Source organism: Psammomys obesus, unplaced genomic scaffold (genome assembly GCF_907164565.1).
Source record: "Psammomys obesus unplaced genomic scaffold, mPsaObe1.curated_primary_1811, whole genome shotgun sequence".
In the NCBI taxonomy this organism is placed as follows: Eukaryota; Metazoa; Chordata; class Mammalia; order Rodentia; family Muridae; genus Psammomys; species Psammomys obesus.
In genome coordinates this window covers 5,767,076-5,779,141 of record NW_026596095.1, presented here as the reverse complement: position 1 = coordinate 5,779,141, position 12,066 = coordinate 5,767,076, and the positions used below count along the sequence as shown (strand labels likewise).

General features: G+C 37.8%; 1 protein-coding gene across 2 annotated transcripts in view; it reads left to right on the top strand.

Annotated features, from left to right (window-relative positions):
• The window catches only part of Snx7 (sorting nexin 7), an 87,465-nt gene extending 76,567 nt beyond the window's left edge, over window positions 1-10,898 (top strand). The window contains exons 9-10 of one of the 2 annotated variants that reach the window (XM_055628239.1): window positions 6,402-6,439; window positions 10,269-10,898. In XM_055628239.1, coding sequence (XP_055484214.1) covers window positions 6,402-6,439; window positions 10,269-10,440 — 210 coding nt within the window. In that variant the 3' untranslated portion in view covers window positions 10,441-10,898. The remainder of the gene's footprint in view (window positions 1-6,401; window positions 6,440-10,268) is intronic. The other variant, XM_055628240.1, reaches the window with a different exon arrangement.
• The last annotated feature ends 1,168 nt before the right edge of the window (window positions 10,899-12,066 follow it).

The following is a 12,066-nucleotide window of genomic DNA, read 5'->3' as shown; positions in this document are numbered from 1 at the left end:
TCATCGGGACATCCATCTTTCACCTCTGGCCTAGCATATGACAGACGTTTTGTGTAGCAGAAATTATGAAGGGCTGCCTACCTTGTCTTGGAAAAGTTTGGTAGTCAACTCCCTTTTGTTTCACTTGTCCAGTTTGGACAGCATGCTGTCTGCAGTTGAATAAAGTGGCTAGCTTTACCACATTTGAAGCAAATTCCATATGGATGTTCTTCGATGCCCATCATCTTCTTTGAAGTAGAATGGGGGTAATGCTTGGAGCTGACAAGTCTCACCATTAAAAAATGCCTTCTATTAATAAAGCATCTCTAAATGGCTTGTTTTTTTAGATTTCTAAGGTTCTTGAAGACCATCTGTCTATAGTATATCTGCATAGGTAAATGTTGCTTGTTTCTAGCTATTTACTATCTGTTTAACTTTGAAAACATTTACAAGAGGTTAAATAAATCTTATTTCTGTGATTAACTAAATTAGTACCTAACAAGTGCACAAGTTTCAATGACTAGTAACTTACATTTCTTTATTATCCTAAACAGCTTGTAGTAGTAGCTTTCAAAAGGACTAAAACTTCACATTGCATTTTAAATGAATTACATTGGTACAATTCCTTACACAAGAGTTGAAATACACACACACACACACACACACACACACACACACACATACACACACACACACACACACACACACACACACAGTATGTTTTAACAAAGCAGAATAATCCCCAAGACTGGAAAGATATGACAATAGCAATATTAGAACCTGGTCCTTAGTTACAGTGATGATCATGGTAGAGAGAAGAGCATAAGGAGATAGAACGGAGAAATAGGGCCAGAGGTATCAATATTTGCCAACATCAGTTGCTAGGTGAAGGTCCATATTCTGAGGCACAGATGCAAGTTGTATATGATGAGCCAACCTTGGCGTTATGTTGCATGGCAGCTTTAAGTGTTCAGGACAAGGAAAAAGTAAACTTTAATTATTTACTCTGATTATGCAAGGTCTAAAAGAAACATTCACTGACAGTTTACAAAGATTGACTTCAGCTGTAAATAGAAGGGTATTAGATTTACAAGCTAGGAGAGCCCATGTTTTTAGTTCAATATTTGGCACCCCATGGTGAGTGCCAAATGTAAAATTAAGGGCTTTCTACATTCACGTTAGCTCCCAAATAATGACAGAAAGAGCTATTATATTTATTAAGAAACTTCAAGCACTGCAGCTGGGCAGATTCTCAGCTATTCTAACACTGGCCTACTTCCCAGCCACATGGTCTGTTACCTACTATCTTAGTCTTGTCCAAGCTTTTCCTGTTTAATCCATATCCTCATGATGACCCCTCATGACAACCTTCTCTTTTCTCTGCTCTCCACTTCGGACCCCCTACTGGGATCTTAAGTCCCTCCTTAACTCTCCTTTCCATCTGTAGGCTGTTCAGATCTTTACTAACCAATCAGAAGTGATGGAGAACAATGTTTGCACAACATTGAGACAGGAGATGTTTCAGTGCTAGTGACAATGCCGAAGTCAACTGCAACCAGATCTCTGGGTACAGAAATGAGCATTGAGTGCACAGTGCGCAAAACATCCTCCAACAAATTATCCAACAAGTAAGGAGAAAATTAAAGTTCATAACCTCTTCTACAGAGAAGTAGATTCAAGTATTATTATGGAAAAAAATTTTGCTAACATAAGATTGTCATTGAAAAATGTTTGCATGGCTCTTTTTGAAAGTGCCCACATGAAATACATCACTTATCAATTTGGGATCATGATGATCAAAATGAATGTATTTGAGTTTTTTCTTATGTTTTCCAGTTGTTTTCCATATTTTTTCACGTAGTCACAATTGTCATATAACACGTCATATTTATAAACCATCATGGGATTAGATCATTGCTAATACTTAAAATTTGTATATTGTTCTATCATAAATAATACTATAAAGCCAAGTATGCTGTCAAATGTATAAGAGAGGCACAGTAAAGGAACAGGCGCTTCGGGATAGGGACTGAGGGAACCTGGATGCCAGCATGGACTTTGATGATACCTGACACAGATATATGTCAATGGAGAGCCATATGTCCATTTGACCGAGGTAAGGAAACTGACTCATTTTCTCAGACAGGAATCTGTTTCACAATTTTCTAAGGAACAAAAGCTTTTATTTAACAGCCAGAAGTCCTTCTGTAGTCCATGTTGAATTGAGCCCGCAATCAGTTTTATGGCAGGTCAATGGACCTCCCCTTTTGTGGAGAAATGGTCTACCATTTGGACCTGACACAGTGCACCAGCAATCGAAACTATTTGCAAGGCTGAGACAGAAATACTTAAGCACTTGTCTAAATATTTTTGTAAAGTCTTGAGAGAACTATGAGTATTAGGTTTAAATTTCGGGAATATGAATTTTAAATAACCAGAGTGCTGGCCACTGCACTGCAAATGCGGGCAGTAGACATGAAGGGGGGCAGTAGGGAATGTGAACAAATTAGAAGTAAGTACGATAGAAATGAAAATGTACAAAGAAAATGTCATAGGGAACCCCATTACTGTACGTGCTGACTTTAAAATAAATAAAAAAGAAACAATTCTAGCATCATCAATTATATGTAATCCACATTTATGTTCACTATATTATTATATCTTATTTTAGAATGCCGTTTTCTTCCTCCTATAAAACGATTCGTTTAAGATTCCATTATTTCCCAGTATGGTGGCAAACACCTTTGCTCTCAGAACATGTCCCATGAAGTCAGAAGTAGGGGATTATCTGAGTGAAGAAAGGGAACCAGCCGGAGCAGGGCAGGCAACACATGGCGAGGAGCTGTGGAGAGGGACGGAATAGAACAAAGTGCAATGACACACGTGTACAAAAATGCCATAATGAGACCCAGTACGTTGTATGCTGACTTTAAAATTACAAGCAACAACAACAACAACAAAAGATTCTATTATCAAAGCCATGTGTTAGACACTGTGGTAGATCCAATTTTAAGCTTAAATCTTGCTCATACAATTACAGTTTATTATGGAAGGATAATATACATATTCACTTGATGGATACAGCTTTACAGTTGGCTTTTTTAAGACAGTGTCTTGCTATGTTGCCCAGGATGGCTTAGCATTAACTCTGTAGCCCAAGCTGGCTTCAGAATTGCGGCAATCCCCTTGTCTCAACCCTCTGAGTGATAGCATCAGGCAGGCATCACTGCAGTTTGTGCTGATATTTCTCACGGGCAATGGTTTAAATTTGTTTTATTCAGCTAATTGTAATGGGCACACCTAAAGAACGATTCTGGTCATAGGGAGCACCACAAATGTTTGAGTTCGTATGAGCATCTAAGAAGTAGGAAAGCATTTATGGTGAAATGCATTTTCTGGGAGGTAAATGAAAATAGAAGAAAATCTATTGACAAGGGCAAATCTCTATGCAAATGAACACTACTGAAGATTTTCTAAAACCCAGATGTAGTTATTTGTGAGTCATTTAAAAATCACACAAACAAAATAATTACATTAGGTTTTATGGCAAGCCCTCTCATATTAAGTCATGAACAGACGGACTCCAAGGCTCTTGAATGTTCTTCAAATGTGGTTTTCTTTATTCTGGAACATATTCCTTGTTATGTGTGGAAAGTGGGAATCACCGAAGGCCTGCTTTAACATGAGTGTTACACTACAGACTTGACACAGTTTTCTGATAGGGGAAAAAATGCTGAAAAACACCCTAGTCCAAGTTAGGAGAGCTCCCAAGAATTCTGATTATAAGAGGTAAACATACATTGATTATAATTATAAAATTGCTACCTGTGAAAGACTCTGATCTGGATTTCTGTCAGAAACATCATTCATTTGGAAGCTGAAAAACAAAAACAGCAACAAAAAAATACTTCAGTGAAAGGAACAATAAGAACACCCTCCCCAAATTTAATTCTAACTAGCTAAGGAGGACTATTATCTTCCTCTGTCATCAGCCTAAGGATAAAGTGCTTTATAAATCCAGAAGGAGAGAGCAAAAGTGGGAAACTCTAGCCATTCTCATATTCCATAGAATTTAGTAAAGTGGATTGAAAAATTATATAAAAGTTAGTTTCAAAGTCTGTGACTTTGAAAGATACTGTACTTTAGAGGAGGGAGCAGTTCTGAAAAGTGAAGCATGAATCATGTAAAGAATCAAATGTGATTACAGTATGGACTGTGGACCATGAAAGGGAAAATGAAAGCAGAATACATGTAAGGATGAGTCCAAAAAGGATAGGAAGTACCAGGGGTCACATTTCAGAGTGAGGTTTGAGGAGGAGGAGTTAAGAAACTTCCAAATAGTACCAGAGTAAAATATGTGGAGCCTCTTCGAACTAAAGAAAATGAAGATGTAACATGCTAATAAAAATATTGCAGTGAATTTTGGATAAAGGCAGTCACAGAAAGAGAAAATGGCTGCTTTTTTTCTTTCTAGGTGTTGTAAAAACCCTTTGCCAGCTGGAAAGCAAGAGTTATAGCCTCAAGTGAAGGCCTTAATTCAGAACTGACTCTTAGTGGGAAGATTGTCCGGTCTTCTATCCACCCCTTGTTCCCTTTCTAGATGACTGTGGAAGTTAACTCCAGAAACTTAGAATACTGCTATCAGTTTCTAATTAATGTCCTCTGCCATTTGGATGAGTGTCATACACAGCCACCCAGCACTGTTCGCTTCTCTGTATGAATAGCCTTGGAAAGAACAGGGTAGACATCGGGGGTACTACTCATGCAGAGGTTTTCTTTTCTGCGATTTTGAGCCTAAAGAATGCAGGCAGTGTTTGAATTTTCTTTTAAAATCTTGGAACAGAGATTTAATACATGGTCTATATTGATTCATTTCGTTTCTTTACAAACTGGCTCTCTCTCAGGCTGAGTCTGAGTTAAGAGGCACATTCTTTATTTTTGACCTCCCTGTTATTACTGGAAAAGCAAAGCCAAACTGTAGGGATTGGAGGAAGCCATGGGTGAGTGAAGTCCTTAGTGAATGTGTATTGCTGACAAGGGCAAGTTTATGTCAAGGCCTGCGGAGCCCCAGTCCCGTGGAGAGATCTACAGGGGGTGACAAAAGTCACGTGTTGAGTTCAAGCAAGTGACCAGTATGAACAAAGCCTAGCAACTGCAGCTTCCCAGCCTCCTCCATGTTTCCAGCCTGAGTCTGCAACCTGCAGAGACCTCCCTCTAAGACTAGTTATCCTGGCTGCTGTACATAGTAAACATGCAAAGGTTCCAGGTTGCTATGGTAGCAGATGCCACTCCATCAACGTGAGCACACACCACCCGATGCCAGATTTTCTATGTGTGCATCTGTGTGTCTGTCCTTTCCTCCTGTCCTCGCTGCCTCTAGTCAGGTTGTAACATAGCTGAAGTAGAAGATCCTAGAATGGTCTAGAACAGTCTAGAACTGTGAATTTGGATTCTTAACAGAGTAGGTTCTTGTTTTTTGTTTTTTGTTTTTTTTTTTTTTTAATGAATATAATTCCTAACAGTTACATCTGACATATACCCTTGCCTCCAGGAAGACAAGTCTTTTAATGGTATCACAAAAACATTTCTCAAGGAAACAGCCCTCATTCTCTTGGTCACTATGGGAAGACTGTTCCAGAACTCCATTATGCACCGTAGGTTTGAAAAGTGCCCTGGTGTGTGTGTGTGTGTGTGTGTGTGTGTGTGTGTGTGTGTGTGTGTGTCAGGGCGGGGGGGTGGGAGGAGGAAAAGATGGACTACGAACATGGGAAATGCTTGAAAATAAGGTGCCAAAGTAACATAGTTGTGCCTTTGATCAATTGTGTAGTAAGAGAAAGAAATGTTTTCATTGTAATTGTATGTAAGTTCACTATATTATTAAACAAAACAAAACAAAAAAAGCCTGAAAAAGGAAGATTGGAAATGCCACTTTTAAGCTGATGAGCCTCAGGTAATTGACAACAATGGAGTGTGAAGAACACATGAGTTGAAAAAAATACGAGTGCAAATGCAGGTCCTTGGATCAGTTTCTCATAGAAATATTCTTAACAGTCTAGCTCTCTTACCACCCCAAATAACTCATGCACAGAAGTGAGAGGCATGCAATAAAATGAGGTACCTTCTGTCTTTATCAGACTTTGACTTAAGCATCCAGACTCTTATGGAATAATAAATAAGTGGGCCACAAGATGGCGTCTGTAGCTAATGAGTCTTTTTTACTTTAACCTTTGCAGTTATTTAGCTGCACATTACATTACAGCTTACATTATAATCGCAGAAACGTACGATATATGTTCAATTATTTTAAAGTTACAGATAATTCTAAAATTTAAAATTAGAAGATAATTCTTAGAATATGGATTTTAGACTTTTGGAGAAGTGAAATTTCTTTTCCTCTTTTGTATTTTTTTTTTTTTTTTCAGGACGGGAGACTGAATAATTTAGGCCTTTCATATGCCAGGCAAGTGTTCTGCCACTGAGCAACATATACAGAATATTTATATATTTTTATTTTGAAACAGAGACTCAATGGCTTGCCCAGCCCGGCCTTGAACCCACTGTGTAGTCCATGCTTGCTTTGAAGTTACAATTCTCCTGCCTCAGATTCCCAAGTAGCTGATATTATAGTCTTGCACCACCAAGTCTGACTAGTATACCTCCTAAACTACTAATTTTACTAGAGCCTGAATCCGTAATACAGAAAACAGCCTTCGAAACTGTTAAATGAATGAATGAAAAACACCAGATTCAGTGTCCACCAGGTAAGGAGCAGCACTGCCCGTAAGCTAACACCACAAGCTGCGGTGATGATTGAAAAGATTTCTCGTGTGCCTCTGGGTCCTTCTTTTGGAAACTGTACGATGGTAATGAGTTTGCAAGTACCAAATACTTAGGGGAATGTTTAAAATTTTATGGTCAGTGTAGTTCATAATGGCTCTAGGTAAGCAAAGCTAGAAAAAATTGCAAATCATATGTAATTCCTCTTGCCACCTTCCTGTCAGCCACAGTCAGCCTCTGAAGCCTTCCGTTTCAGTGTAAGCCCATTTATTCTGCACCTGGATGAATAAGCACGTGGGTGAATAAGCCGAACAAAGCAGAAAGTCACAGGGTGGTATAGACCTCCTCACATCCCACAGAGTAACTCAGTTTCAATACCAGCTCCTAAATGTAGGAAGCTAATGTGACTATGGGAACATTACTGTCACCATGGACCCTTTAGAAACTTGATCACATCTGTTTGTGGGACTACTGTGCACTTGGGGACTAAGGAGGCATTTACCTGTTCTGGTGGCAAAATGTCATCAGCACCTCTGCTGAAGCAGCAGGAGATTTAAAGCTTGGTTTTCCTAGCATCTCCACATCTCATCCTCAAGTGTTTGGCTCCTTTTCCCAGCTTAATGTCTCTCAGAGTACCCTGCTCCCACAGAGCTTCAGTGTTTGCCCTTTGGCCATAGACCAGAGTCCCCTGGGGAGAACACTTGCTGGATTTTCACTTACATGGGATTTGTGGTGAACCTCTAGTTCAGTTGTGCCCCCATCCTGGCTAATACACACCCATCACTTTACTTAACCTTCTATCAGGTGGATTGTCCGCTGTGTATCCTTGTGGGAAGAAACAGTACAATATTCTGTGAATCAGTTCTGTTTGCTTTTGTTTTTAATATTTATTGTTTTGTATGTGTGCACATGTGTGTGCATGATGGATGTCTAGGGAGGTCAAAGGGCAGCTCTGTAAAGCTGGCTCTCTCCTTCTACCTTTGGTTCTGGGGATCCAACTCAGGTCACCGGCTTGCATGGCAAGTACCTTCCCCTTTTGAATGACGTAGCCCCCAAATCCATTCTCTTAACTAAAATAAAATTATCTGATTCCATCCTAAGACAGTTACATAAGATAAAATGTGGGAAATGGTGACATTTTATTCAGAGAAGGTAGAACCCAGCGGTTAGAGTCTCACAATTGTAAAAGTAACTAAACTTGATTAAGCTAGTTGATACTAAAAAGGCTAGATAGGATGCCTGTGAGTAATACCATCTTTTAAATGTATTTTCTCTCATCCTGGTTTATACAAATACTAACTTGCTTGACTGATAGTAATGATTTAAAAATAAGAAAAAAATAAATGCTCAATTTCAATTCAAAGCCAAAAATGCTCACTTAGAGAACAAGTACCACTAGGTTTTGAGATATTGGTGACTTTATTCTTATTGTTTTTCAACTATCACAGTGGTGAGCACGGGAGCTGTTATTTGTAGTAGACTGTTTAACTATGTCCTGTGAACTGTCCACTGCTTGAAGTTTTAATTAAGTTCTCCATTTCAAATCAAAGTGAGAAAGAATCACAAGAAATGAGGAATTTTAGACAAAAGCTTTTTAAATTTTTTACTGTGTTTGTTTAGTGTTTAAGTGTGTGCATGTGGAGGTCAGTGGACAACTTATGGAAGTTGTTATCTCCTTCTACCATGTGGATCTAAGACAGCAGTTCTCAACTTGGGGGTCAAGATCCCTTTGGCAAACCTTTGTCTCCAAAAATATTTACATTACAGTCCATGACAGTAGCAAAATTACAGTTATGAAGTAGATAGATTCCATTTACCAAAGCCAAAACAAAATTGGGTAAATAAATAGACCTATATCCCTAAGGAAATAGACGCTGTCATCAAAAGTCTCCCATCCAGAAAGAGCCCAGGGCCAGATGGTTTCAGCACAGAATTCTACCAGCCCTTCAAAGAAGAGCTAACACCGATGCTCTTTAAACTATTCCACAAAATAGAAACAGAAAGAACATTACCAAACTCATTCTATGAAGCCATAGTCACCTTGATACCTAAACCGCACAAAGACACAACAAAGAGAACTTCAGACCAATCTCACTTATGAACATTGATGCAAAAATACTCAATAAAATACTTGCAAACTAAATCCAAGAACACATTAAAGATATCATCCACCATGATCAAGTAGGCTTCATCCCAGGCATGCAAGGGTAGTACAAAATCCGTCATTGTTTTTTGATCACATATTAAACATAAGAGGACCTAAAAACCAATCATAAAAATGTTTACCCTCTCTTTATATTGCTCTGTTTTTGTTTAAAGTATCTTGAACCTCCAGACTTTACTCCTATAAAAGACAATCTTTATCTTGATAAGGATCTTTGTTCTGAAGTCTTTAATACTAAGAAATTTAACCAACCTACAAGTGGGTCTTAGTTTTCTGTTCAGTAGACAACTTATTTCTTTTATTGAAATGTGTACTCTGTAGACATTTAAATAGACTATTGATAGGATTAAGTTTGAATGTGTTATCTTGTTATTTTTCATTAATCTCATTATTTTCATTTTCTTTCTAGCTTTGGGTGTTTAATAGACATTTTTATATGATTTCTTTTTCCACCTGTTGGTGGTGTACTATGTGTGTTTCTTTATGCTCTCGTTTTAATGATAATTTATCCATTCAATATTTAGTATCAACACCCAGTCTCAGCACACAGTGAAATAACTGAGAGAATTCTCAGAACTCTTGTGCTAAGCACTGTACATGACTGGTTATGTCAAGTTGCAAACCTACATACCTCACACCTAATGTAATAAGATCCCAAGGTCCCTAAGCCTGTTTGCATCATCACCAGGCCTAGATGCCAATGTGTTTCTTTTCAAGTCCAGAAGAGTAACGCTGAGCTCTCTTTTCTCTCCTGTCAATGGAGGAACAATGGGCTGTTTTAGCAAACTCCTCCTTCAGCCTTTATGTCTCCTTCTTGCCTGTTCATGGTGTGTCTCGTTAAGAATTAGAATGCCAGGCTAGGAAGATGGTTTGTCTAGTAAAGTCTCCCTGCACAAGCTTGCTTACCTATGAGAACCTGGGTAAAAAGCCTGGTGTAGGGGCACAAATCTGTCATCCCAGTGCTGGGCAGGTGGAGACATAAGAACCCCTGATGCTTGCTGGCCAGACAGTCAAGCTGAGTCAGTGAAGTCCATATCCAAGGAGACATCCTGTCTCAAAAACAGTATAGAGAGCAATTAAGGAAGACAGCCAGTGGTCTCTGTGGACACACAATGAAAATGCATACATCCCTGCAAAACACACACACACACACACACACACACACACACACATGCATACACACACTGGGGGGGATATTAAAATAACTGAGAAATGACAGATAATCTCAAGCTGATGGGAGAGAAAGGGCAGACAGCTATAGGAGTGTGTGAATAGGTTACATTATTAATTATATTAACACAGATCATGAGCTCCAGCTGATCTCTCTCATGGTGTTTCCATTACGCAGTGCCTTGCTACATGGGAATCATTCCTCACCTCACAGACTGACCACTCCTTGGAAGAAGACTCTGAAGAAAAACTTTAATTCTATGGAAGACTCCTGTTTGATTTTTGAGAGTAGCATCTATCGACCAAAGTTATTTTTTCTGGATTGGCTGTGCCCTTTAAAAAGAGGATGACAAATGAGTTTGCACTGTCTGGAAAACCAACAGCTTTAAAAACTCAGGTATTCCAGGTCATCAGTATGAATTTGTGATATAAATGTACCTATCTAGATATATAGGTCTATTGTATGATATATATTCTATAGATCTATAGATCTGTTATATAGATAGATATTTGTCAATGTCTATGTGGATAGAAGGAGATTTAGTGTTATTTTAGTTATGTTTTTAAATTTATGCACAATTAATTACATATAGAGGTTTTTTCTTATGTATTTGACTGTGGAACATTACATTTTTGAATTTGTTGCAAAGACTTGGTTTTAATAAAATCTTTATTAAGAAACAAGCGTCTATGATGTGTTTTTCCTAGCAGAGGTCAAACTTCTGAAACAGTTTTAATGTTAATTCATTATGTTATCAAGGATATTAAGCGTGTACTTTAATGTCATCATAATTTGCTTTGATATTAAGACTTGGAAGAAAATGTACGAATTATTAAACAATAGTAACAATCATTTAAAATTCTGTAAATATTCAGCAGTTGTTTCCAACAATGTAATTTTTTTCCAAGAAGGTTTAAGCTATCATTTGTCTTAATATTTAGAAATCCTCACACAACCTATTCACACTAATAAATAGATTCTCTTTTGGGGTAAGGTTTTGCCTATCTTTACAACTTACAGCCAGCCTTTATCTTTCAAGGCACACAGCAGTTCATGTCTGCCTACCAGCTAGCTGTGCTGTGAGTGCTTGTGGGCCAGTGATGAAAAGTGTTTATGTGTACTTTGTAGTTAGCAAATGCCCTTTTTCAGAAACAACTTGCCAAAGGACAAGAATTTTAATTCCACACACATGCAATAAATAAATTTCATGAGTTCATACTTACTTGACCTCTCTGCCAGATTTATAAAACAATGCTATCCTAACAGCCCAATTCATCCCTTTGGAAACTTTTAAAATTAATTCTAAGAACAGGTTTTTGAATCATAATTTGTTTAGGAAAGAGTGATCATTTCATAAAAAGCATTTATTAATTAAAAGTATAGTCTTTCAGAGAAGCTGTTCTCAAATCAGAATATTAAATACTGTATGAATTATTTTTCAGAAGGTTGTAAGTACAGAGCAGTTCATCTTGCTCTCTGAAGAGCAGACAATGTCCTTATATAATTTCACTGAAATTATCTGCTTCATATTTTCACTGCAGAACAATGTGCATGAAGGTCAAAACTTTCTTTTGCTTTTCTCTTTCCTTCTTAAGAACTCCACAAAATGTTGGCCAACCAATAGGTGTTCTTTTAAGTTAGCTTGTTTTGACATGAGGATAATATAGCAATCACTAAACATCCAACAAAAACCGAAACATGCTGATATTTAGTTATATCTGCTTGGCAAAACATGTCTTATGTTATTTAAAATGGACAAATAAATTCACAATTAAAGTGAAAAAAAAAAAGAAAAGTGTTTATGTGTACTTTGCAGTTAGCAAATGCCCTTTTTCAGAAACAACTTGCCAAAGGACATTTTCCCCCTTTCCTCAAAGCAATTAGCTTTACGAAAAAGCAAACCACAGTTTGAGTGGAACATGCCTGTAGCTGTTGCATGGAATCAATGAAAATCGTAATATATTTTAAAAACAGT